Here is a 26243-nt window from a genome sequence, read left to right as displayed (position 1 = left end):
ATACCGCCTTCTCTCCTGCTACCTCGACTACCTTGACTACCTCGACCAGCTAGCCGGCCAGCAAGTCAGCCAGAGCTCGCAGACTCAGACTCAGACCCAAACTCATCCAACCGACTGGCCAGCTATGGCACTGCCTGTCCGCCACACGTGCCATACTACACTTGCTGTGTCTTATTATTGTCCATCCTTTCGACGTTGACTTGTTTGTCGTGCTCTGCTCCACTTTCTACTCTCCCTTCCGCTCTGCCCTCCGCACTCCTTTCTCTCCCTACTTCTTCAGTTCGCTCTCTCTCTTTTTCACCGCACCAACTCTACGCGTACGATGCGAGAGCTAATAGCCTCCCGCGTCTTTCCTTTGCAAGCCACGGCCAGCCGCCATGGCGTCTGACGTCTTGACGGCAGTGTTTGTCTTGTCTTGTCTTGCCTTGCCTTCCTTGCCTGTCATGCCAGCCCATCACGTCAGCGCGGCAGTTCCTGCGCCGGCCGGGGGTCGCGCGGGACGGACGGACGGACGGACGGACTGATGGCGGCCCGGGCATGCATCCAGGCACCTAGGTACCTAGGTGGGTATCCAGGAACCAAACGCAAAGCAAAACACCACCGCCACCACCTCCTCACTCAGTCATTACTCCCCTCCAACTCAGCAGCAGCAGCAGCAGCAGCGCAGTCGGGCCTGCATGCCTGCCTGCCTGCCAGCCAGCCTGCACCGGGGGAAAGAAAGCTAGGGCGGGGGCGGGGGGCGGGGGCGGGGGTACCCAGCACACAAAAAAGAGCAGAGACGGAAGAGATGGGGATGAGAGAGAGGGGGGGAAATATTTTTGCTGGGGTCAACAATGGCGGGAGGATAAGCTTTTCTGCGGCTGATGATGTTTTTGAGAGTTTGGAATTGAGTTTCGGGTATGGGGTTAGAGTTGGGGGGGCGTGACGTCACGCGTTATTTTTTTTTTTTTTCCTCCCCTCTTCTCTTCTCTTCTCTTCAATTTTTTTTTTGAGGTTGTTCTTGAGGTAGAGGTAGAGGTTGAGGTTTTGTGTTGTCGATACGGTGGGCACTGGTCGTGAGAAAGACTGCTACTCCACCTCAGCGGACGACTAGACTTACCGACCAGCCGACCGGTCAAGAAACCACCACACGCACGCGAATGACGAAGACGGGCTGTTTAGCTGTGTGTGTTCTAAGTGCCGCACGCACGCACGCATGCCGGGCGTATATGTACATGTATATGTACAGGTATGTAGCTCGCGGCAGATGAGACAGATTTCACGATACCGATTCCTCGGGCAGGGCTCGGAAGGATTGGCCGGGATGTCTTCTGTGCTGCGTGATGATAACGACGAGGAGGGGGGTGGAGTAGAGGAGAGGAAGACGAGTAGGGAGGCAGAGAAGAGGAGGACGAGAGAGAGAATACGTGTTGAAGAGAACGCGGTATGTACTGTACGTCTGGCAAGGCATGTACAGTAGGTAGTAGTAGTCAGTCAGTCAGTCAGTCAGTCGCCCTACACCACGGCATTTCTTGGTGAAGGTGAGATGATCGCCGCCCGCCGCGGGCCACACAAGCAAGCATTCAAGCAGACCAGATGGAAGGATCGCATAGCATGGCATGGCATATGTGGCCAGCAGAACGAAAGAAAGAACGAGGAAAAAGCGACTGGTCACATTTCTCGCGACCCATGGCTTCTACCAGCGATGAGCCAGCCGCACATCACCCGCCGTGGCCTTGGCCGGAGATGTCGGCGTGGGCGGGAGGCGCGCCGCTTGGGTGGGCGGGCGGGCAGATTTACGAGATTGGCAGATTGGCAGATTGAGGCTGGCAGATCCGATGGGTGTGTGGGTGGGAAGGGTGAGATTTGATGGGGGGGTGGCGTGAGAGGGGTTGAGAGGGATGGATGCGGTGGTGGTGACGGGATGGGGAGGAAGGAAGCCGTTTGCAAGTGCCGGGACGGACGGACAAACAGATGGACGGACGGAGTTGGGTGTGGTGGTGTAGGTAGCTAGGCAGAGGAAAAAAGAGAAGGATGGGCAGAAAGAAAAAACACATCACCCCATCTGTCTCGCTGGGCGGTCAAAAAAAGAAAAGCAGTCCAAGTCTAATGGTTCCCCCGTCTCCCTCGGTCCGGGGAGGCCGTGAAGAAAATAATCTTCTATTTGCCAGCGCAGCGGCACCGACGACGACGGCGACGAAAGGGTCTAGAAAGCTGGAGCGACTGGTTTTCTTTCCTTTTTCGGCGGGCATCGTTCGGAGTGGCCCCCATGTTCCCCATTCCCCAATGGCCGGGGACATGGATGGGCTGGACCATGGTGGGCGTGGATGACAGCCGAACGATGGTGCGGCGTGGAGAAGGACAACGAGTGCTTGAGGCTAGCTGCAAACGGGGCGACGTGGGCAGCGGCACAGCAGGCGATTGTGGAGGCGACAATACGAATGGAACGGGGCGGGATAGGTACATGGATACATGAGCTGGCAGCGAGAGGAGAAGAGTGGGAGTGAGAGTGATGAATGGTGTTGTCTTGTCGGCGGCCACGTGCAGGTGGACAAGGCGACGTGACGTGACGACCATGTTCCCATCTTTGTCGATGGGCGGTGAGTGTTTGTTTGTCAGTCTGCAGTCTGCACGTCGAGAAGAGCGCCGTGCCTGGCAAGGATGGCAGGATGGCAGGATGGAGGAGGGATGGCCCGGCCTGGTTCAACGGCTCCAACGGCCAGACCAGACCAGGCGGCACTCGCACCGAACCCCGGCCTGACGTAAAACGACCTGGCCAAGGTGCACGCGAGCATCTGTGTTCCCGGGCCTGTGGTGAGTCTGTCGGCGCTTTCACGGCCAGCGACACACAAGCCTGTAGCCGACGAGAGGCTGATGACTGGCTGACTGACTGACGACAGACAGACAGACAGACAGTCGTTGTTGTTGTGCTGTGCAGTGCCATGGCAGCAGAGGGCAGGGGTGCCGCAGACGTGTGAGGGCACGGCAGCTCCGCCGACAAGGCCTGGGGGGGACAACAACGAGAGAGAGAGAGAGAGAAAAAAAAAAAAAAAAAAAAGATCCATGTCCTGTCCTGTCCTGTCCGCATCGCATCCTCCCTCTCCACTCACTCGTCCAGCCTTTTGTTCCTTCGTTCGCTTCGTCTTCCACTCTTTTCCCTCCCTCCCTCTCGTCCACTCGCTCGCCTGCGAACCACGACCGAACCAGGCCTTCCACCACCACCCACATATCCACCTCAAGCCCACCCACCTGTGCTCTCTCTCTCTCACTCTCTTCTCTTCTCTTCTCTTCTCTTCACTGCCACTGGTACTGCTCTGGCCTCGACCTCCGCTGTCTCGTTCAGCCTCTGCTGTCTCGCATCGCCTCCGCTTTCGACCACCCCTCCAGCCCGCGGCGCCTCTCGTCTTTGCACCTGACAAAATTCACGACGCCGCCTGATCCTTGCTGTCTCACGTGTGCGCTCAGATTCAAGCCTGTCCCCAGCTTCGCCAGTCCAGGTCCAGATCTTGAACAACGCCTCCAGACCCCGTATAACAAAATCTGTCAGCGACCTACGTCGTCTGAGCTGCCCTTTTTCCTCGTGCCACCGACGCGCATCCCTCCCATACATACATACAATACCGCTTCTCCCCTCCTCCCTGCCGGACAATGCCAGTGTCCTGATCCATTCGACCCCACCATGCGCGACATGAAGCCGCTCCTCCTACCAGCCATGGTCGCCTCGGACGATAGGACCCCCGTGGAATCAGGCCAGTCCACCTCCTCCGAATGCTCCACTCCTCAGAGCTCGGTATTCTCCGCATACGGCCATGCACGGCACCCAAGCTCCATTTCCTCCATTTCGTCCTCGCCGCCGTCTTCGTACGAGCACCTGGACAACATGACCTCGTCCACCAAGCTCCCACGATTGCCAGAGGACCCCATGGAGGAGCCCGTCCGCTCAGACGTAGAGGACGACGACGACGACGACCAAAAGCTGGCCTCGTGGTGTTTATGCAGTAAGTCCTTTATGGCCCTCATCACCTTCTCCTCTAACTTGGTAGGTGTCACGGATGGCTGCCCCCATTCCGAAAACAAAAGCACCACCAGCCTGGCCCAGACGCCATCGTACGAATTCGACGACGAGGAATCGAGGAGCCTCTCTCGCCGCCGCAAGTCGGGCGAGTCGCCTGCCATCTCCTCGCGTTTCCCCTCCCTGACCCGGCGATGGAAGGAACGCACCAAGACCATGTCGTCGCCGTCGCGAGAAAACACGCGCAGCACCCGCTCGAGCCGGGCGTCGTCCATGACGGGCTCCGTCGTCCAGGCCTCGCTCAACACCAGCGAGACGGAGCTCCCCTGCAGTGACGACAACACCTCGTGTCCGGACGACGTCGTAAAGACGCTCGACGTCGAGCCAATAGATCGCAAGGCCCTCGCCTCGACACCCTTGCTCCCGCCGGTGCTCGTTGCCCAGCGCGCGTCCGAGGAGACGCTCTACCAGTCACCCCTGCAATCGCCAACCGTTGCCGACCCCAATGCCAGCTTCTCGGCCATGAATAGCCCTCTGGGCACCCCCCAGGCACCGTTTGTGCAGACGCCGCCGCTGTCGACGCGGCCGTCTGTCGCATCCTTCCGCCATGGCCGCCCCAGCGTCTCGGTACCGAGTGCTGACATTCCGCCAATGACCATCAGCGACGACGGCGACGTCGAAGACGAGTGGTCCGTCGTCCTGGGCCACGCCAACTTTTCCATCTCCCCGGAGCCTTATCTGCCCGACGTCTGCGATGCGCCTGCGCTGCACGAGCTCGCTGCCAACTGGGAGCGCGCACGTTGCAACTACACCAAGCACCAGGTCCGCACCGGCGAGCACTTTGGCGTCACCTCCAAGACGTACAAGCTGACGGAGCAAAAGTGGGCCGGCATCGATCGCCAGTGGAAGCGCTGCTACGATCGCGCCTCCGACGAGGCTGGCCTTGCAGACGCCGCCGTGAGCGAGCCCCCGCCCGTCATGGCCTTGATGTCGCTCGAGGACCCCAAGAAGCCCGGCCAGTTTCCGCAGCTGGGCGATGAAGACATTGTCGGGCCCATGGTGCAGATTGCCGCCAGGAACATGCAGCAGAGCCCGAAAAGAAAGGCTGCCCTCGTCAAATTCTTCAACGACATTAAATTCCCGGGCGCCTTTCTGGGACGGAGCCCAGCCGTTTCCACAAAGTGACTATTTCCATTCTTGGACACCCTCCCGCAATGAGGCACGACGCTACGACCTTCAAAAGCGCATTCCAGCTGCACCTTTTGGACACTGATGACACGAATTTCCTTTGGCGGCTACCAGTCTGGGAGCGGCCGGGTCACGTTGCTCGCTCTCGCGGCGTGCAAACGCGCCACTAATTTCTTGTCCATAATTTCTTTCCTCTGTTCCTGGCGGCTATACCCATCATCATCATCATCATCATCACCACCATCGTCTCGTGCGACCAGACGCAGCAGCGTTGCATGATGGAGAAGCGCAGTCACAATAACAACTACTACCATCTCGCGTCACGTTTTCCCAATATTTCACCACTACCTACCGAATCCTTTCTTCTCGCTGAGCGCTACATGGCGACGAGCCAAATCTTGCTTTTGATGAGGTGTCGTCGTCGACGGAAGCGCCCGCGCAGCACAGCACACAGGCAGCACACAGGGCGGCGGCGGCGGCCACGTCGTGGCATTGTCACCTGCTGCAGTCGCTGGCTGTCCGTGGCGAGCGGAGCCACCCCACCCACTACGACACGACACAGACAGACAGCGACACCACCACGCGTGCACACGCACGCAAGCTTGCACCGCGCCGCCGTTGTCGCGCGCAACGTGCCATCAGCCAGTGCCCTCGCCGTGCAAGCTACTCTCCGTTCTGCTCTGTTCGCCCGGCGCTCGGCCTCGCTACTGTCTGTAGCCTGCCTGCCTGTCGCACGCGGCCGCCACCGCTATCACCACCTCTTCCACTTGCTACCGCTGCTTGCGCCGCGTTGCAGCATCCTCCTCTGTGTCGCGGCCTGCTTGCTGGACGCACAAGCGAACCATGCCAACCAGGTCAGACCAGGCCAGGCCGGCCAGCCACCCAATCAGCTCGACGCGAGGGTTTGGTCTGGTCTGGTCTGGTATGACCCGTCCATTCATCGGCTCTCTTGTTTTCTTCTTGATCTTTATTTTCGACACGTACGCACTACGCACTACGCACCACCCACGCATGCACGCTCGCAAAGAATATTTTTTAGTAGGATATCCCATAGACTTAAGAGAGATGACGGAGACGAAGACGCGGATGCAGATGACGAGGCAGACGGAGGAGGAAGAGGAGGGGCGGAGAGGGAGGTGTGTGGGTAGGTGGGTAGGAGCAGCGGAGAATTTGCTTGATCGCTTGCTTCTTGCTGCCGAGACCACCTCCCTCCCTCCCAAGCTACCTCATCCACGGTGACAGAAGAAAAGGTAGACAGACAGACAAACAGACAGCAAAAGAAGCGGCAAATGAAAAAGTTTATACAAATGCAAGACCCTTTTTTCTCTTGAATGCTGCTTTCTCTGTTGACTGACTGACTGACTGACTACCTACCGAGCATCAGAAAAGCAGACGGTCAGACAGACAGACAGATGCTACCCACTCACCCTGACTGTCTACATACCCTTCACCCTCCATGTTCCTTGACGCCAGGCCCCTCCACTGCGGCGGCGAGGCGCGCTGAGTCAGAAGCCAACCAAGTCAACTCCAGTCACGCAGCCCACGTGCCGGCAGAAGCCGCACGCGGAAGCCATTCAGCCCTGGGGCGGCGATGGAGATCTGAGGTGGTGGCAGTGGTAGTGGCAGCGGAGAGGCGAGGATGACTGAGCAGTGAGTGTGGTGGTGGAGAGGGTGGATGTGATGAATGCAACGCACCGCGCCTTGAAATTTTGAACTCTGACTTGACTTTTGTTTGCCGTACGTGCCTAGACAGATCCGTCTCAGTGCCTATGCCCAGCATGGCTATGCCCATGCCCATGGCCATGCCCAGCATGCGCACCCGCATCCGCCTCCTCCTCCTCGCCCACCGTCCACTCGGCCCAATACGAATCATCCCACCAGCGCCGCAACACCTCCTCCTTCCGCTCCGCCCCAACATCCCGCCTCCGCATCACCCGCTCCCACTTCTTAAACTCGGCCTCGGTCAACAAACACGCATCCAGTTCGCGCTCAATGCTCTCCCTATCCAACTGCTCGCCAATGAACACAATCTCCTGCCGCCGATCGCCCCACTCGCCCTCGAAGTCCTTCTCGACGGCCGCTTTGACGTCCGGGTCCTCGGCGCCCCATTCGGACGGCGCCAGGCAGCAGAACCAGTCTTGCTCGTACTCGACCCGCAGCATGGCGCCCGCCGTGTTCCAGCTGCCGGCTTGCGTCGGCCGCGTGCTGAACCAGAGCCACCCCTTGGAGCGGTGCATTTTGCCCCAGAGCGGGTGCGCGGCTTTGGCGGCGACGATGGCGGAGGGGTCGCGGGGGAGGGACGCAAAGAAGGGATCTTCTTCTTCTTCGTCGTCGTCTGAGGCTTCTGAGGAGGCTTCTGAGGCGGCGCAGGAGGAGACGAGCTCTTCGCCTTTCGAGTCTTTGCGTTTGCTGCGAGGCTCGTGACGGCTGTGCTGGTGCGGTTGGGCGGCGTCCGCCATCTCGACATCGATGACCGACGCGGACGACCCCGTGCCCGGCACGCTGCCCTCGTCGTCCTCACTCACCTCGCCCTCCTCCTCCTCCCCTTCCTCATCCTCATCCTCCGGATCCGGCTGAATAAGCACAAACTTGCCCGCCAACAACCGATACAGTCTCATCGGATCAAACGGGCGCCTCGCCCTATACACAAAGCTGCCGATGCCGTACTCGGCCGTCTCGGGCTTGGGCGCCAGCGTCTTGCGCCCGTTGACGTCCATCAGGAACATGTCGTGCAGGCTGGCCAGCCAGCCGCTCATCATCTGCGCCTCGGCGAGGTCGAAGCTGCGCGTGCCGACGATGGCGCCCGGCTCGATGCGGCCGAAGCGCGCTTCGAGCAGTTTGGCTTTTGGGTTCAGCGTGCCGATGCAGTGCCGGATGCGCGAGAGCGTCGACGGCGTTATGGCGTCGGTTTTGTTGATGATGATGACGTTGGCGAATTCGAGTTGGTCGGCCATGCTGGGGAGGGGTGGGGTTAGTTTTGTTGAGGGGGATGGGATGGGACGCGACGTACAGGTCCGATATGGTGCGCTCGTCTTCCGGCGGCACCTCGTCGCGGCCAAAGCGATCGGTCAGGAACTCGCCCGTGTTGAACTCGGCGAAGAAGCGGAACGCGTCGACGACGGTCACCATCGTGTCGATGCGCGCCACGGTCTCGAGGCCGCCGGCATTGGCACTGCGTTTGTCGTCAGCATTTACCTTACAACCCACCACCCCAACACCCATTAGCCACGCAAACAAAAAGAAGAGCAAACTCGACAAGAAAGGAAGGAAGAGAGAGGGGGAGGGCCACACACATCCGCTCAATAACATCGCGATCCTTGACGTCCATGTCCTCGGGGATCTGAAGCATCTCGGCGCTCAGGGCGGCCGAGAAGGTCTCGGCCACCTGCTGCGGCTCGCTGATGCCGCTGCTCTCGATCAGCACGTAGTCGAACTGCTTGCTCCACGCCATGGTGGCCAGCTCGACCAGGAAGTCGCCGCGCAGCGTGCAGCAGATGCAGCCTGTTGGCGTGTCAGTGGACGTTGGGAGTGTTTGGGGGGTTGGGGTTAGGAGGTAAGGGGTAAGGGGCAGAGGAGGGGAAGGGAGAAAGTACCGTTCTGCATCTGCACCAGATTGTCGCGCTCGTTCTTGGTCGACAGCCGCGCGATGTGCGCGCCGTCGATGTTGACTTCGGCCATGTCGTTGACGATGATGGCGATTTTGAGGCCGTGCGTGTTGGAGTGCAGGATGTGCTTGAGCAGCGTTGTTTTGCCGCTGCCCTATTGAGCTTGACTATTAGCAAGTATGCCATGACGGCTCAGGAGAGAAAGTGAGTGCTGGATTTACGTGCATGAGGCAGAGAAACCGGTGTGATTGGGGCCGGGAAAGTGATGAATACGCACCAAGAAGCCCGACAGCACCGTCACGGGCAAAAGCGGCTTGTCCTCGTCCATCTCCATCGTCTGGACGTGTGTAGCGGCAGAAGTGACGGGGAAAAAGGCAGCTCAGCACGCAGTGCTAGAAAAAGAAGGTCGAATCGCAGCACAGCAAGCAGATACAAAAAGCGACAAGTCTTCAGTTCAGCCGCAGCACGCCAAACTAATATACCCAGCATCCATCTCCTTCACGACCGTCTGCTCCTCCACCGATATCAATCAGCGATCAACGCACCACATCATCCCCCGTCGTCCCGGCGCCCACCCGCCCACTTGTCGCCGCCCATCAAACGCAGCGCCGCCGCGCCGCCGACCAATCGCGCCGTCCACGTCGTCTCGCTTCGCCGTATGCCGCGAGGCAGTGTCGTCGTGTCCTCCACGCCTGATGTCACCACCAAAGCACCTTGGAGGACGCGCGCGAGGCCGTTGCAAATGTGTGCTGCTGATTGGCCGGCGCCGCGCTGGCGTGCCTGAACACCATGATGGCGGGGCCCCCTGCACCGCGCACCTTGAAGGATACATTACTATGATCGCGCCGTGATTGGATGGCAGTGCTTGCGGTGCGCGTGCCGTGATGGGGACGCGGTTGGATGGTGATTTGCTTGAGTCGGGGGGCTTGGAGGACTGGACATCTGTCGTCCGTAGTACGGGATGGAAGAATGCGGCTTTCGCCTGTCTCTTGGTCAAGGTCTGGCAGTTTCAAGGAGGAATGCTTGAAAGAGTGGACCACTAGACGCCGCGGCTGCGTGCAAGCCCGCTGGAATATATATCAATGAGCAATTGCCCAGCAAGACCACCCTTGCGGTGAGAAAAGGGAAGTTGGTACCATGCTGGCCAAAGGCATTGAGTCGTATGCGCACAGAGGAAGCCTGATCGTCCGTGGTGCACTTCTTCCCCAGCTCTTGATGTCTCATAGTCTCTCTTGATACCGCCTCTAGCTTGCACTGATCTCCTTTTGGTGCCACTGAAAACGCATGCGAGTTGACTTGACGAAAAGAAGGAAAATGACGACTACTGCAAGAGTGCAACGGACGAATCGAGATGTAGCAGTCAACACACCACTTACCTATCACTTACGCATTTTGCGCCGACCTATGCACCTACGACACCCAGCGCCAGGAAGTTCCGTCTTCTGACCCCTTACCTGAAGCGAAGCTCTTTCGTCGAGGACTCGGAGTTCTAGGCCGTACTAAATCACGTCCGGCAAATGGTACTTGTACTTACCGACGGCAAACGCAACATGGATTCCACTCGTGCGATTACCCATTACCTCGCACACCAAAGTCGAAAAAGCCGCACTGTTGTCCTCAAGCCACCACGCTCCACTGCATGACGTTGCGTACGACGACCGATAGCTTCCTTTCAGTAGCGTACAAATGCTCCCATCGCTCGCCTATTTCGTGCTGCGCGTGCCACGACTTTTGCTACCCAGCCTCGGGTGCTCGATTGGCGCAACAGACGACCACTTTCCAACCCCGGAAGATGGTTACCAAAACGGGTACAAACGAGCATTCCGTGCACGAGCTCAGCAGGTGTTCGACAGGTGGGCAAACGACCGACGATTCCGCCGTGGTCTAGATTGAATCTTGGTCAATCTGCATACCAAGGATGTTTTCAAATCCCTGCGCACAAGGGAAACGCGTCCCCTGTCTTGCCGTGCCGACGGTTGAGGAGGATCGAAAACCTGGAGTAGCCGCGGATGCGACCACAACTGGTGTAGCTAATGCGGGACACCAGGGCTGCTTGTGCCGCGATACTCGGACTCGACAACTCGCTTGCCGGGCGGAACTGAGGACCACAGTTCTGGACCAACGACGGCCTGGAGGCAGGGAAGGTTTTGCGGACTGGGACGTGAAAAAGGAAGGAGGATCCGCCTCCCATGTAGCCAGGGGAGATTGTTGAGAGCAAGGGGACTTTTTCAGCGGTCGTGTTGCGAGGTCGGAGGCTCAAAGTGGCTGCAGAGGTTGGGGTGAGATGACGTCTGCTCTCTTAAGAGGACATGTTCTTTTCTGCAAGTCGGGTTCATGGCTGGACAGGTCGTATGCTGACATGCTGAATTGGGACAGACTCGAGTGAGAAGCAGAGGTGGAGATGGCCGTGATTTGAAATGCGCAATGGCGGAGGATGCAAACGTCGGCGACGAATGAGACATGGCTTCATGGCTGACTCACGAGCCTGGTATCCAGGTGATTTTTCAGGCGGCGATTGCGTCAGAGATGGAAACGATGGTGTTGAATTTGGGTCGTCGCGTGATGATAGGGAGCATTGGGCACTGCAAGGTGGGGACGTCGACGGCGCTTGGTGAAGATCATGGCGGATTACTGAGGTGGCGCTTGCTGACAGACGACGACGGCGAGGAGATTGGCGAGGGGAAAAGAATGGTCCACGCCGCGACTCCAGCCTGGAGACATTGGACGTCAGGTCAGGTCAGGTCGGGTCAGGTTGAGAGGTCAGATGGATGTGGACAAGGACAGGAGAGGGATGAATGAAGGCAGCGCTGGGCATCCAAAATAGCTGATCAGCAGGGCCGCTGGCGCTGGTGCTGGTGCTGGTGGGCTTCCATGCGCCTGCCCCTCGGTGGTCCGTCATGACAGCCCAGCCACCGCCTGGAAACATGCAATCTGACATTTGATACCCGCCTTGCTTCATTCACTGCGGCAAGACTTCACTTGTCCATATCATTGCTACAAAGTCGCTCTTTGACTCTTTTCCTTTGTGACGCTTGGCCCCGCCCCCCAAGGTTGAGCGACCCTTCCCGCTCAACAACTCCCACCAACTTCACTCCGCCATGCCCCAGCCCGTCGCCGACGAGGCTGCCGACCAGCTGGCCGACTTGCACACCGGCGACGCCATTTCAGACACCATGAACACGTCCGAAGACGACGTCGTATCGCCCCCGCCGCCGCCTCCTCACATCGCCGCTCGATTCTCCCGCCCCGCAAACAATCGCCGCAAATCCTCCGCCGCATCGTCGCGTCGCAACTCTCTCTCCTCGACCCACTCGCACCAGAGCAGCCTGTCCCTGCGCGGCGGCAGCCAAAGCAACCATGTCGCCCAACACCTGCGTCGCGCATCCATACTCGAAAGCCGCAAGGCGAGGCTGGCAGACCGCGCTGCCCATGCCGAACAGGTCCGCCTACGAGCCGCCCTAGCCAAAGCCTCTCCGCGCTCGTCCCACAGCGAGGAAAAGGCCTTGGCTGCCCAGCAGGCCCGGGAAAAGCACCTGGCCCAGGTCGCTGCTGCGTGCGCCGAAGAGGTGCGTCGCGCCAAAAAGGTCGCCGAAGACATGAAGGAACGCAAGGCCGCCGAGGAGAAGCGGTATCGCTTAGAAATGCAAGAGAAGCTGGCAGAAGCGGAGCGTAGGCGTCAGGAGTACAAGCGCAATCAGCGACGGCCGCGTGGGGCCAGCGTGCCCTCGAGCGACCTTAAAAAGGCGCCCCCTGACGCGCGATCTACAATGGACGACGACACGGCCGCCAGGCGCATCCAGAGGACTTGGCGCACCAGGCGCAGGCGACACATGGTGGAGGTTCTTCTCGAGCTTGGGCTGTCGATTGACAAGGTGCACGACGCAAGCTTTGAAGACATATCCTCTCTCCTTTCCGAGGAAAAGGTTTTGTCAGCAGCGGCCAAGGTGCTCGACTTTTTTGGCCTACAAGGGCCCAGTGGCCCAATTGGCGAGGACCCGGCTTCCGTCAGAACCTTTCTCAGCGCCTACTTGATTCTTGGTCATCCTGCCGAAGTGCTCAGCAGCAAAGACGGCGACCTGGAGCAGGACCTAATCAAAAAAGCCACAGACTTGATCATCTCGTTCGAATCTGCTCTCTCGAAGCTCTGCATGTCGAACCGCTACACACCCCCGCCGACACTGGTGGAAACCGTATCACTCGCTCACGGAGCATTCGTCACGGCCTTTGCAGACTGGAAATCTCAAGACTCGCGCACCCTGATTGAAATGATGGTTGCGTCATTTGTCAATCTCGACGCGATATGGCAGAGCGTCAAAGACGAAACTCGCGGAGAAGTTGCCAACGACTACCGGGAAGGAATCCGCGAGAACCAAGTCATTTTGCTCAGCAAGATTCGCAAGCTTGCTGGGCCCGACAGGGCAAACACCCTCATCAAAAAAGCCATTCACGAAAGCAGGCGCGCGAGGGTTCGAGATCGCCGGAGACGCCCCGTTGGTGATGTCAGACCCAGAGCTGCCGCAAGTGAATCCTCGGAAGCGTCTAGCAGCCACGAAGAGAGCGAAGTCTCTTCGCACGTTCTCCACGAAAACCTGCCCTTTGACAATGGGGCTAGCAGTGAAGATTCTCAGTCGGATGCCCTGGCCAAGCTCTTTTCGCCAATGCCGCCTAACCGCGTGCTGGTGCACGAGCTGGCGATTGACAAGGAGTTCCGCATTGATGAGCAGCAGCCGTCGGAGCTGCGAGACGCGCTCAACCGCGAGATTTGCGACAGCATGAAGCGCGGCTTTGAGCGTGGCGAGGGAGCGCCGTGGACGACGGCCATGGCTGATAATATCCGCGGCAAGATTCTGCGGCTGCTCAAGCCGGGCAACTCGATGTACAAGCTCATCTCCGACGCACTGGACCCGGACTTCGTGCAGCAGCAAGCCTCGCAGGGCGTCTTTTCGTACGAGAAGTTTTATTCCTTCATGGCCACCATTTTGCCCAAACTCTGCGCACCATTCCGAGACGTGCAAGTCAAGGCCCTTGCCGAAGAGCTGGAGCAAACCGGGGATCTGGACCAAATGATTGGCAAGCTGTTCAAGCTGCTTCACGTCATTGACCTGCTTGCGCTCGACTACCAAAACTACCTGCTCCAGCAAATGGCGCCAACCCTGATCAAGGAAGCGCCTGGCTACGAGCAGCGCATGTTTGAGCAGGACCTGCTCTCTCACACCATTACTCTGACCAAGACGCGACGATGGTTTAGGAGCGCAAGCGTCGCCTGTCTTACGGAGACGGACCGCCGCGATCCCATCTACGGGGCGGCACCAACAGCACAAAAGATTTACGCCCGCGCTCTCGTCGACCTCGCCATCGCCACGCCTCCCCTCCAGGAGCAAGAAGTCCCCGAGACTCTCCACCTCGACCAAGCTCGTCTGGCACGCATCCGCGACGATGCAGTACGCATCACGGCCATCGGGTCCATTCTCCTCACGACCAAGAACCTGCTCCGCCGCGACGTGCGTTCGCAATGGAGGCCCGAAGCGACACGCATGTGGACGCTGCTGCGCGACAACGGCTACGAAAAGGACGACGGCTCCATACCCAACAAGGTGCTGACGCTGCTCGAATCTGCCCACGTCATGCCCCCAGCCACGCGTGCCCAGCTCCTTGCCACCGTCACCCGCCTCCTGCACCAGGCCGCCGGCGGCCGCCTCACAGATCCCGTCATGAAGGTCCTGTTTGGCCGACTCAAGAACCACGTCCTGGGCCGCATTTCGGCGAGCACGTCTGGCGAGCGTGTGCGTGCCGCCACGGGCGCCAGCGACGGGTTGGCCACGTGTGGTCTGCCCGAGTTTGTCAGCCAGGTCGGCGAGCTGGTCGACTTGCTCGTCCGCATTGGAGAGGTGGATCGCAGCGCCCATGGCTCGTGGTACGACAAGATTGCGGCAGAGGTGGAGATGGGTGAGCGCGAGACGTAAAGTGTCTCAATTCTCCAGTTTTGGCCCGGGGAAATCCCACTCGAGGAAGCAAACTTGTGCTCTACTTTCGTTTGCTTGCCTGCTGTCGGGCTCTTTTCCCGCAATTCTCCAGGTGCTACCAGCCGCTATGCTTTGTTCCTCAAGACGCACCATCTTTCTTTCCTTACCCTCTCTCTTGCCCCTTCTCCACTGTTCGATCATCTCAGTTTCATTATGGGGAGGTCTCGGTCACTCAGATTGATTGCTATTCGGTATGCGGTATTCCACGGGGCGTTGCGGCGCAATACTATCTAGGCGGGTGGTGACATGGGTTGGATGCGCTGCGACACACGAAGGCTGTGTCGCGGCGCGGCAATTGGATTAGTTTGTCCCTTTCTCGTTGTCTTTCCCGCTTTCTTTGTCTTTCCGTCTTTTTCGGCATCTCGATTCGACATTGTGTCCCTTCCTTGCCCGTTGTCTACTGTTTGCGCACTTGGTCGTCGTCATCGTCGTCGTCGGCGGCGGCGTCGGCTTTGTCGTTTGTTATTGGACATTCTGTCTTTTGGGTCTTTGTATAATGGACTGGACTAGACTGCGACTGAGTATTCGGGCTAGTAGCTGTCCCCAATCAGGTAGCCAGCCAGCCAGCCAGCCAGTCCGTACTTGTCTCGGCGCTATTGTCCCTGATGGTCGCTGCTAGAATGGCAGCGTTCCTTGTACGTGTGTGTATGCGTGTGGTAGAGCTGCGCCTGGGAGGCGGCGAGGCAAGTGAAATTGAACGCTCGCTTGTTCTTGATCATCCTGAATTCGTACTGTAGTGGATAAATGCGAGTCGTGAATGTCGTGTATGGTCGAGGTGCTCAAATAATCCATACGGTAGGTACTTACTGCCTGACTGGTGCCCCCAATCGGGTGATTGGCGGCAGTTCGTCCGTCTTTGAACGACGCAAGCACCTGGACTCATCATCCCGTCTACCTAAAAATGACGGAGTGTTGCCAATGACCTCGCCACTAGTCAAAATTCAGTTGGGATTTGCGGGGGTAGGTAGGGTGGTTTGTCTGACGGTTGGCGTGCAAGGTGGACGTGTTGGAAATGTGGTGGGAAAATGTGCATGGTTTGAATGATTGATTGATTGATTGGTTGTCTGTCTGTGATTTTGCCAACTTTCTTCTGCCAATGTCCTTCTGCTGTGTTTTTCTGCCATGTCATCATCTCTGTCAGAGTCTTGGCCATTTCCCCGCCTCCCCGGGCAGCAATCGTCAAACTGTAGATCGGAGTCCTGACAATTCGTGCCAGTGCATACTTCCACCTCAAGTAGGATCGGTCTTGGCCTTTCCAGAATCCCAGCCATCAGCGTCCTTTCCTGCCTCTCTGATGTGGGCTGGAAGGACTGGGGACAGCGGGTAGACTGTTGCTTGACCTGGGGCGATGTATCTCTCTTCTTGCGAGAGAGTCGAAATGCAGTGCCGTCGAGAAAGCGCGGCGGCGATCAAAGATATATATACGAGGTGTGGATATCGAGAGTTTGTTTCCTAAGTTCCAGTGCAGCGCTGCATGAGCTGCGCCAGCTGTGCGATTTGCTCCGGAGACGACACTGGCAATTCCAAACCGAAGTCACGTCAGTAAGATCTTGTTACACAGGGCGTCGGTTTATCGAGACTTACCTCTTGGTTCGGTCCGGGTGTGACAGGAACGGTTTTCGGGCCCATGTCGGAGACGGTTGGTTGTGGAGAAAGTCGTATAGTATATAGTTGAAGGATTGGCACTATTGGCAGTCGGAGGAGAACCGGGCAAAGGACTACCAGTGGTGCTCGGCTGTAGAGAAGGAACAGAGCAAGCCGAGTGCCCGTTGCCTCGTCATCTCTCGGGTTTCGGCGCTGGCTGGTCCAGTACGGTGGGGACCCGCTCAGTGTCGGGAAGATATCGAATCTGGCGTTGAGCTCTTTCGCCAGACGCAACACCCAGTGCATCAACTTCAGGGACATGTCAATGAAGAGGTACATGCAGTTGGTGAATCTGGACAGAAACCAGCAAAGGGTTTCGAGGGGCAGCGGAACATATGGATCGATCACAAAGGCCAGAGCATTGAGGAGTCTGCGTGGATAGTACGGGACATTTTCCGCCGCAAGGAACCCAGCGGATGACGCGTCCAAAGAGGCTTGAGTATATACTGTTGTCTTCAGCGCTGGGATAAGGATCGGCGAAGCCAGCAGGGATCATAGAAGGCTTTCAACGGTCTGGTTGCGCCCGAGTCTCTTCGACGTGATGATGCACGAAGACAGGGTGAAAAAGGGGTCTGTGAAACCGAACTTTGGCTTCAGCACCAGCTTGAGCAGTTTTTTAAATCTTGACTACGAGATTTGGTGTGAGGGATTGGCGGTGTATCATGTTGATCATGTACTGGATGTTTTTCAACCGTTTGTGGATTTCGATGTGCGCATCCAACGCTAGGATTTCGAGCGGGGCCACTGTGTCCATCAGCTCGCCGACTGAGATGTTGGAGTCTGCGAGAATGGACATAGTGGTGCTGGCGTGTTGGAGGAACGCGTGGGTTTGGATGAACTCGTGGGCGCGGATGCGCTTGCGCATGTCGTTGACCTCGTGCGTGTAGATAAGATCAGCGTCCGGGTCCATCATAGTCGTAGCGTTGTTGATCAATTCCAACGTAGTTCAGCTCGCGCTCGTAGGTATCCCGAATCAGGACTTGCCCGAAAGTGTCAAAAGCTAGCATGTCCAGCGAGATCACCGCGTACCTGAGCTCACGGACGGTGATGTTGTGGCGTGCGAAGGTGGACATCAGCGAGTTGGCTCTGTGGACGAACTTGTGAGTATGGTCGAAGTTCATCGTGAGTGTCTCGGTGTCGAGCGACCTACAGGCTGGCGGCATCCGGATCCAGTTTGCGGAGTTCGGATGTGAAGGTGATGCAATGCTGGTGGGCCTGAGCAAGTCTTCCGATGGCAAGAGTAGCCTGGACTGTGTCATGGTCACTGGTCCCTTCGTGAAGGTTCTTCATCGATGGGGAACACCGTGTCCCAAACCATGTCCCAACATCCTGCTACCTGGGCTGGTCAACCTCGGGGCCGCTTCGCTTGCAAGAAGTAGCCCATGGTCCCCTTGCTTCCCCTGAAAGTGGTCTGTGTCGTTGTGACTGTGACCAGAGGCTCCGGCTCTTCGTCGTCGGAAATGGACTCGGGCGTCTGGCTACAGTCGCGCAAGAGTTGCAGCAGTTGCTCGCAAGATGGCAACTAGTGCCGTATATATACTGATGATGAGGGAAAGGAAGATGTAGGGAGGGTGGTTGCCGATCTGGTGCACAAGAGCAGCGCCACTTGATAGCTTTGGTGTATGCGTGAACCCAGGAGGTGGCTGAATCGACGCAGAGATGGTGCTGTGTCTGCTTCCAGGAGCGCCACAACAGTAGAATTTCATGGGATCTGCTGGCATTGCGACTAAACGAGGAGAGTGTGGATGGGTAAACATTTTGTCTTCTGAAAGACACAGACGACTGATCAGGCGAGTCTCCACCAGTCACTTCGAATTTGTTAGTGGCGAGGGGTCAACCGAGGCGCCATGTGCCTTGTGGATCGTGATTGCACCTGCCACGGCCAAAAGCAATGACGTCCTTTGGCTTGACACTTGGTCCACAAATTCGTCGGCATCGACGGGAAAATTGAAGATAACCGTGGTCTTGTACCAAATCCCCAGTCGCCAAATCAACCACGTCGTCTGCGCCGTCACCGTCGTCTCGAGCATACTTGGCGCGGAAAGCGTCGGTGAAGATGGCGTCTGCCCATGCTGGCAGCAGCAGCGGGGATGGCGCTGCGGCCTCGTCGTTGGTAGCCAGCCTGAGTGGTATCATCCACGGAGAAGTGCCGTAGTCGAACGCTCTCGGGGAAACCACACCGACTTCATGAACCGGAGCAACTGCTGCGCAACTCCACGAGAATGGGCGATGGAGCATCACGTTCGCTCGGCCGTAGCACTGGGTGTAGGACTTCAACAGTACCACACGGCAAGAACTGCGTTACCGAATCACCACCCCTGCTCCGAACGACCCACTGCTCGCTCGACCCGATGAGCTGTGCATGAGGAGCTCGAACAGCGTCAGATCGGCCCACATCTGATATATATCTTGAACAAATCAGTGTCTACATTGCCGTGCAAAAGACTGAGGGCATGCGACTTACATAATGGTGTATATACTGGGGAGGTTATCAGTGGTTGAATGAGAAAGGAGGACCCGCGAGAAGTGCTCGAGTGATGACGTTTGCTCGTTGGCTCGGGAAACTCCAGTGCATGGTCGTGAGGACGGAATATGCCGCGCTTGCCGTGACGTCGTTGAGAAGGTCCTTCCTTGGTGACGAAGGGAGTGACCAAGGCTTGGACAGCTCGGTCTTGCCGTGCTGGAGTAGGATTCCGTGAAGCGATTCATCTCGAAGCTACTCGATAGTTGTGCCAGAGTGCGTTCGACGACCATGCGAGACCTGTCCTGCGAGCCGGAGAAGTCGCGGCGAAGCGAATCCTCAACCACTCACGCCAAAGGCCAAGCTGCAGCGAGAATCCAGGCAAGCGTTGTTCGTCAAAGGGAAGGAGGCTGGGGAATCGAACAGGAGTTTGACAGGTGCCCACGGCAGGCAATAGATAGTAATAGCGGCAGATGAGCGAACCACTCGAAGCGCCGTCCCAGTCCGAGCCGACCATGACGTGGTAGAATCTGCCATTCACCCAAGAGAGCAGCCGCAGCGAGATTATTCTTGGAGTTGGATCTAGGCGTTTGGGTTCGCCTGTGGAGTCCCCTTCTCCGCGGTGGTGAGGATGGTGGGGAGGAGTCTCGCGGCTGGTGGTCTGCCGCCACCAACTCTTTTGCTGCAAGCTGGGTAATTTCGGCATCGTTGGCAATGGTCTGTGAAAGCTGACCCTCAGGCTGGTAAAAGAGCATTCTATGTAGCAGGAGCTGAGCACCCGGCGTTTGGTGTGGGAGCTCTCCCGATCGAGCAAGCGGCGGACAAAGTCGTCCAGCTGGACGTGCTGGGGGCACGTCAACATTCCCGGACGTCGGTCTCGTGAACATTGGACGCCGGCGCGACCGCTGCGGTTCTGGATGCAGCAGCGCGGTGCTTTCTGGCTGCTGAGGAGTGACAACGACATGCTTGATCGCGAAGAATGGGTTATGAGAGCACCACCCACAAACGCGAACGGTTGTCGTCGTCAAGCTGTGCGGAGGGAGCGCCAAGAGGACATTTGGATCTCTGGGAGCTGCTGAAAGGTTGGTCAGGGAACACCAAACCAGAGTGAGAGGCTTACCAGACCACGCAACGCACTTCGGCACGCTCGTCGCTGAGCTCCAGCCAGACGCCCATGGCGACGGTGCACCAGGCGGGTACGCTGAAATCCGCACAGTAGTCACCGAAACTGTCACTGGGCGCTGGTGCCGACCCGTAGTCCGCAACATTGGCCGAGGAGTCGGTGTCATCCTGGCGGGCTCGACTGAGTCCTGCCAGAGTCCAGGACTCCTGATGGATGCAGCAAGCCCAGCCAGGAGCGCGTGCAATGCCGCGTTCTTCAGTCAAACCCGCATCCCACAGGGCACTCTCAAACATCCTCTTGCGCACCCACAAGTCACAAAGCCGCCGTCCGGAAGAGCTTGGCGGAGCTGGCCGACAAACGGTGATCGCATCATGGGACGGACGAATAACCGCTCCGATCGTCTCAGTCAGGCGAAGAGCTACCGTGGCCAAATAGGGCGAGAAAATGTCTGGATCCGGAAGAGCGTTGGCGAGTTCGACTCTCTGGACGAGGTCTTGAGCTTTCTCGACGGGGTTCGCTACTCTCTTGGCGACTGAGCTGGTCGAATTCTCCTTGTCGACCGCCATGGCAGACCAGAAGGTCGAATTGGTCGAGTCGTCCCGGGCCCGAAAGCGACCGTCCAGTCGGACAAAGGGGCGCTGGACCGCGCTGACCCTGTACCCTTCGTTTTCGTGGTCCAGTGGCAGATGGCGATCCCGCAGCGGACGAGACCAGCGGCGGACGAGCCGCGGCAGATATTGCCGAGGGCATCGCCCTGCCCTTTTACGGTCTTCTGCCGTTAAGGGTCCTGCAGAAGACTCGAAGGCGCTCACGGCACAGACCGTTGAGTAGCCGTGCAAGGACAAGGATGCTGAAGGGTTGAACGAGTGGAAGCCCCGGACAGGTTTTCGAGGCTGTGTAGAGCGGGTTTATATACACGGCGGGAGAGCGGCGCGGAAAGGTAGGTTGTACGGCGCCTGGCCACGGCGAGCGGGCGGCGCAGGGTTCTTGACAACATCCCTAGCAGCGGCCAGCTTGCGAATTCCCGGAAGGAGCCAGGTTCCCAAGTGTGGTAGCAGGCTCCGCAACCGCGACGGGAATTCGTTGGCTGAGAGTTGGGTCATGGACGCAGTGGCCCTCGGCTGTAGCTAGCTCTGCTGGCTTCCTGCGCTTCTGGTCTGGGTCAGGTCAGTCTCGCAATTGAGCAAACAGACGGGGGAAAGCTACCCAAGTGGGATTTTCAGAGCCTTCTGTCGCCTAGAATGCTGCGGATCTGTTGCTCGAGCCCGGAGACGTGATCCTGGGGTCGTTCGAGCTCGCCCAAGTGGGAGGTTTTGGCTGAGAGGAAAACGTCAATTCGAAAGTCCAAGGCGATTCTGTCGTGCCAGGAGGATACGACTCACCTGCGTCTCCATCCTCCGTAGATAACTGGGGGGTTTGGATGGAGTCCCCCCACAGCCAAAGCACACGAGAGCCCAAGCCGGTCCTTGTGGATTCTTGAGGTCTGAAGCGCATGCACATGCAGAGCCTTGGCCTCCGCTCAGCTAAAATGCTGCGAAGAACAGACGCAAAGCCGCGCGCAGTCGCCGTGCTTTTTGAACGCGTGAACCTCAGCCAAGGCCCAGAGAATATATATACGAGAGAGATGTGTAAAGAGAGAAGAAGAAAGAGAAAGAGAAGAACAACCGACGAAAGAAGGAGAAAAGCAACAACTTCAAACCCAGAAAGGATAGAAAGCGGACAGGACAGCTCACCTCTTAACCAACATCCTCCACCCCCCTCCGCCCTCCCAATGAGTGGAGTTTTCCCTTCCCACAAAGCCAGCCCTCCTGAAACGCAATCGCGGGTAGACGCGCCGCCCACTGTGTTTGTGCACTGCATGCGTCAACCATATGCAGCCCACCGCCGCCGCCGGCCAGCTGCCGAAAGCACTACACCACCGCGCTGTGCCGCGCTGCGCTGGTGACACAGCAGCAGCAGTAGCAGTAGTGTTGTACACCGCAGCGGGTAAGTGAAGGTGGTGAAGGAGGACGGCTGCGTACCTGCTGCGTCGGCGCTAATTGGAGACGCCAGATGGTTTGTCTGGGAGGATGAGAAAGTACTGTAAGCGCGGAGCCAGCTGTATCGACTAGACTAACGGCACAAGGGGAAGGGAGGGGTGAGAGAGATCCTAGACTATGAGATGTTTACAGTAGCCACCGCAAGTGGGACAATCTCACATACTTGCCACACGACACCAACCTCTCAAGCACCTCCGCCTCCGCCTTCGCCTTCGCCGCCGCACAATCAGCTTGCTCGCGGCCCCGCGCGTCCCCGTTAGCACATGCATACGGTAAGTAGCGACAGATCAAACGACAAGGGGCACATCAACGACACGACAGACACGGGTCCACGCACCAAAGACAGCATACACCGTCAAAGCTCAATAGTCGATACACGAGATGTGATTTGATGCGACCAGTCCGCGCCCGCCCGCCGGCAAGGACGCGATGCCAATGGTCGAAATGTATTGACAACAGAGCGGTATCATACAGATACATGGATAGATTGGTCCGGCAACGCAACCAACCAACCAACGCCGCCAGCCAGCCATTTGCAGGCTTTCGATGGGATGTTGGTGGTGGTGATGTTGATCGAGGCGACTCGTCGCCCAAGGGTTGACCAAGAAGTAAGCCGCTGCAAGAGATGCAAAATGCGACTCAATCGAGGGAAAAAAGACAAGAGAGGACAAAGAAACGCCAAATAAAGATCAATCGGTCAAGTACCCCAAACCCCATTGCCAGTCCAGAGCGCCAAACAAACGCCCTCAATAGCGCCTTTGCCAATTCCGAAACCGGACGCACGCGTTTGCCATTTTTCCTTGATGAAAAGAGGAAAGAAACGGAAGAAAAAGGAAAAAGAGACTAAGAAACTCCTTCGCTGATGCATCTGGTATGTATGCGTGCTTGTCGATTGCTCGCTCGCTCGCTTGCATGCCTGCACAAGCGCGCAGATAATCCTGCTCTCTGCGGCCCTCGCTGTAGAACCAATGAAATAGACTGTTCAGGTGAGTCAAACTGGGAAAAGAAACGCCCGGGAGCGCCATGCAGATTCTGTTCAGAGAAGATGACAACAGACGCGGATATGGACAGACGCGTAATGTATGAAAAGAGGTACAGTCCACGGTGGGCAGCGTGGATGGAAAGGGTAGATGCAGCCAAACGCGCCATCTCAAACCCTGCGCGACGTCGACTGGAGGAGCCGGTCAGCCCTCTCAAACACGTTGCCTGCAAAACGGCCGGTGATGGGAGGGTCCACGGGCGTCGAAGTTGGGCCCAGAACCATGCTGGGAGGCGGCGGGACGTGGCCCGGGGTGCTCGGAACAGTTGCCTGAGCTGCAGCGCCCAGCGCGGCACTCATCGGAGTGGCAGGTTGAACCGGCGTCGGGGTAATGTGACCAACGCTAGAAGCCGGCGTGGTGTTATGGGAAGAGTAGGGACCAGGCATGGACGTGCTGGTGGGGCCAGGGACAAAAGGCACAGGTCCAGACGAGGTGTTGTTGATGCTATTTCCAAAGGCGTGGCCATGTCCATAGTTTCGCGACTCGCTGCGGGGCGGAAATTGAGTGGGTGTTGAAAAGGAGGACACAGATTCAGAACGGACAGCCAGATGGCTCCAGGGAGAGGATGTAATGAGGATACTAGCCGCCTTTACAGCTTTCTGGATGGGCTTCATGAAAGACTTGATGTCTTCGGGAAGCGGACCAATCTGACCGAGATCCTTGACCGCAACTGCAAGGTCGCTCCAGGTCTTGAATTGTTAGCTGAGGCTTGCTAAAAAGGGTTGGGGTCTTACCTTGACGTATGCAGTGCACAGCTCCCAAAAGCGTTGAGAAGTACGGAACTCGCTGTCGCGCAGCTTGATGGAAGCAAGGACCTCGTTGAGGGAAGTAGCAGCCTGGTGTGCTTCTGTCGACCTCTCCAAAACCCTGATCCATTTGCCATGTGTCATGAGTCCGCGTTCGGGATCAGACTTGGCGGCGATGCAGGCCTGCTCGAATCTTTGGTGACAGACAGGCATGTTTTGCAGCGTCCAGTAGCATGCCATGCCCAACTTTTGCCAAATCCTTTCAAACTGGTGCTCCTCATCTGCTTCTTCCATGCTCTGCATCGTGCTGCTGCGCGACATGCTCACCGAGCCAAGCGTGACAAAAGATTCTCCGGAGCGAGGAGTGACGGCAGACGCTCCGCTCGTCAGGGTGTTGGAACGGCCATTTTCTTGCATGGGCGGCACAAGCCCCAGCCTGCCATTGGGTGCTACGTTGGTGTCGAGGGAAAGGCCTTGCTTCCTCTGACCAGGGCGAAGCCTCTGACCGGGGTGAGGCGCCGTCTGCGTGGGGGTCGTCGATACTCGAGCATCGCGTCCGTCGGCCTTGGGTCCAGCCGGGTCGATGAACTCGACGCCGAGAATCTCGCAAGCATTGCGTGCCTCGACAGTGCCCATGTACTGCGCGTTGAGTTGTGCGCGCCACGCCCGCCGCACGGCAGGATCATCTGCTGCCTTGGACATGTCTTCCATGGCGTCGTGAAGCTGGATTTCCAGGTTGACGAGGGCGTCGAGACAGGAGTCGGCCTCTTTCAGAATCTTGTCGATCAAACTGTCGACCTCGTTTTCCTGGTCCTCGATCAAGGCGTCAAACCGTTCAAGCAGCTCAGAGAGTGCATAGGCTCCGGTGCGCGCGCGATGGAATTCGGTCATGAGTCCAGGCTGACCGGGAACGTTGGCGCGGCGGAGCAATCTTTCAGTGGGCAGTAGGTAGTCGATTGCAGACTCGGCCGTCAAGCGAGCCGCCTGCACAACCTCCTCGTACTCTTCCGTCCAAGGCTTGTGCTCCACTAGGTTGGACAAGGGGCGCATCTTGGCCTTGGATTGGTCTGCGGGAAAACCGTTGCTGGAAAACTCGGAGAGAGCTGAGCCGTGACTCACGCCGCGCGAGTGGTTGGTATTGTTGGTACGTCCCTCCGTGACCGGTGCAAGTTCCGTAGCCTTGCGGCTCACCATGCCCATTCGCTTTGCCCGAATCGCGTTGGAGCCAGTGCCCTCGCTATGACTTCGGTTACGCTCATTCCCATTAATGGCCAGAGGCGCAACGGGGGGCCGTCGCGATGCCGCACTCTGCTGCGACTGGACCCTCGCATGTGATCTCGCCGGAATGGGAGGAGCGTTACCTGGGGAGTCGGGTTTCCCGGTAATGTCTCCAAAGGCCTCCATACCGCTGATGCTAGGCTTGACGGGAAACCGGCCGCCGGCTCGCGTGCGCATGGGGCGAGGCGTTTCCATGTTGCCCTCGCTACTGCCGTCAGCATTGCCCAGCGTCACGGCGCGCCCAACGTACCTCGAGTCTCCCTCCGACTCGACCCTCAGCCTTTGTCTTGTCGAAACCTGCCGCAGATATCTCTTGACCTGGGTGGTGATGAGGGCGTCGCGCTCATTGTCTCCCGACGGCACGGGCGCCCTTTCTTTGATGTTGAGGATTTCGGGTGGCGGAAAGGAAATGGGATTGCCGTCGAGCTTGAGCATGTGCAGGCTGCTAATGTCGCCGAGGCAGGCGGGCAGCTTCTCGATCCTGTTGCGCTGGATGGCGAGGACTTTGAGCGAGGTGAGGTTGGCAATCTCGTCGGGGATCTCGCGTATCTTGTTCTTGCTCACGTCGAGTATCTCGAGGGTGCGGATTTGCAATATCTGTTGCCGGATTTAGTATCGCTGGCGCCATTGTGGTACCGGGGGTAACGCACGGCCGGGGGAAACTCGCGCAGAGCATTGTATCGCACGTTGAGGTATCGCAGGCGCGCGCATTCGGACAGGCGGAGCGGGAGCGTGGTAAAGGAGTTGTGGGAGAGGGCAAGTCTGGAGCCTGTTAGAGGTGGAGCTCGACGGAAGTTGGAGCGGGGATGGGCACCTCTCAATGTCGGCCTTGATGATGTCGACGACCTCGTCTGGCAGGCGCTTGATGCTGTGGTGGCCGAGATCTATCGTGACTCCAGGCTGCTGGAGGTCCTTGGCGACGACGTCCGGGTCTGGGTCGTTGCGGCGGGGGGTTTCCTCCCTGGCCTGGGCAATGGCCTTACGGGCCAGGAAGATGACCTCGTCGTCCTGGAGGGGCGGGCGATCTTCAGTCATTGTTTGCGCAGCATGGCCGGGCGAGGGTTGGAGGTTGGGGGGGTGGGAGGAGAGTTGAAAGGTCCGTTAT

The 26243-nt window shown here is 58.1% G+C and overlaps 7 protein-coding genes across 7 annotated transcripts; 4 read left to right on the top strand and 3 right to left on the bottom strand.

The window, feature by feature from the left end:
* Positions 1–2097: 2097 nt before the first annotated feature.
* J3D65DRAFT_636641 (uncharacterized protein) lies at positions 2098–2951 on the bottom strand. Its single transcript, XM_066801424.1, has one exon. The coding sequence runs from the start codon at positions 2921–2923 to the stop codon at positions 2186–2188; it is 738 nt and encodes a 245-aa protein (XP_066652053.1). The 5' UTR covers positions 2924–2951; the 3' UTR covers positions 2098–2185.
* Positions 2952–3658: 707 nt separating this feature from the next.
* J3D65DRAFT_670993 (uncharacterized protein) lies at positions 3659–5176 on the top strand (the record flags this gene model as incomplete). Its single annotated transcript, XM_066803353.1, has 2 exons — positions 3659–3977; positions 4023–5176. 2 exons carry the CDS (start codon positions 3659–3661, stop codon positions 5174–5176), a joined length of 1473 nt encoding a protein of 490 aa, XP_066652052.1.
* Positions 5177–5315: 139 nt separating this feature from the next.
* J3D65DRAFT_104035 (uncharacterized protein) lies at positions 5316–6671 on the top strand. Its single transcript, XM_066793660.1, has 2 exons — positions 5316–6488; positions 6564–6671. Exon 1 carries the CDS (start codon positions 5455–5457, stop codon positions 6325–6327), a length of 873 nt encoding a protein of 290 aa, XP_066652051.1. The 5' UTR covers positions 5316–5454; the 3' UTR covers positions 6328–6488; positions 6564–6671.
* Positions 6672–6939: 268 nt separating this feature from the next.
* On the bottom strand, positions 6940–9509 carry J3D65DRAFT_685780 (CobW/HypB/UreG, nucleotide-binding domain-containing protein; the record flags this gene model as incomplete). The annotated part of the gene is made up of 6 exons (XM_066803819.1): positions 9062–9509; positions 8773–8938; positions 8473–8680; positions 8190–8351; positions 7681–8134; positions 6940–7560 (listed from the first exon to the last, which is right to left on the bottom strand). Exons 1-6 carry the CDS (start codon positions 9116–9118, stop codon positions 6940–6942), a joined length of 1668 nt encoding a protein of 555 aa, XP_066652050.1. The 5' UTR covers positions 9119–9509.
* Positions 9510–11547: 2038 nt separating this feature from the next.
* J3D65DRAFT_104023 (T-complex protein 11-domain-containing protein) lies at positions 11548–15073 on the top strand. Its single transcript, XM_066793659.1, has one exon. The coding sequence runs from the start codon at positions 11883–11885 to the stop codon at positions 14745–14747; it is 2865 nt and encodes a 954-aa protein (XP_066652049.1). The 5' UTR covers positions 11548–11882; the 3' UTR covers positions 14748–15073.
* On the top strand, positions 14901–15359 carry J3D65DRAFT_103996 (uncharacterized protein). The gene has a single exon (XM_066793658.1). It carries the CDS (start codon positions 15054–15056, stop codon positions 15315–15317), a length of 264 nt encoding a protein of 87 aa, XP_066652048.1. The 5' UTR covers positions 14901–15053; the 3' UTR covers positions 15318–15359.
* Positions 15360–23224: 7865 nt separating this feature from the next.
* On the bottom strand, positions 23225–26173 carry J3D65DRAFT_558742 (RAM signaling pathway protein-domain-containing protein; the record flags this gene model as incomplete). The annotated part of the gene is made up of 4 exons (XM_066797380.1): positions 23225–23803; positions 23849–25735; positions 25789–25900; positions 25953–26173. The coding sequence occupies 4 exons, from the start codon at positions 26171–26173 to the stop codon at positions 23225–23227; spliced, it is 2799 nt and encodes a 932-aa protein (XP_066652047.1).
* Between the last annotated feature and the right edge of the window lie 70 nt (positions 26174–26243).

The sequence above is a fragment of the Phyllosticta citribraziliensis genome, assembly GCF_038025025.1.
Source record: "Phyllosticta citribraziliensis strain CPC 17464 chromosome Unknown J3D65scaffold_11, whole genome shotgun sequence".
In the NCBI taxonomy this organism is placed as follows: Eukaryota; Fungi; Ascomycota; class Dothideomycetes; order Botryosphaeriales; family Phyllostictaceae; genus Phyllosticta; species Phyllosticta citribraziliensis.
Note: the sequence above shows the minus strand (reverse complement) of the source record. Positions and strands in the feature narration are given on the sequence as shown.

Coding starts and splice junctions, on each gene's coding strand:
- J3D65DRAFT_636641 (XM_066801424.1), bottom strand. CDS start 2,923: ATGGCACTGCACAGCACAACAACAACGACTGTCTGTCTGTCTGTCTGT.
- J3D65DRAFT_104035 (XM_066793660.1), top strand. CDS start 5,455: ATGATGGAGAAGCGCAGTCACAATAACAACTACTACCATCTCGCGTCA.
- J3D65DRAFT_104023 (XM_066793659.1), top strand. CDS start 11,883: ATGCCCCAGCCCGTCGCCGACGAGGCTGCCGACCAGCTGGCCGACTTG.
- J3D65DRAFT_103996 (XM_066793658.1), top strand. CDS start 15,054: ATGGGTTGGATGCGCTGCGACACACGAAGGCTGTGTCGCGGCGCGGCA.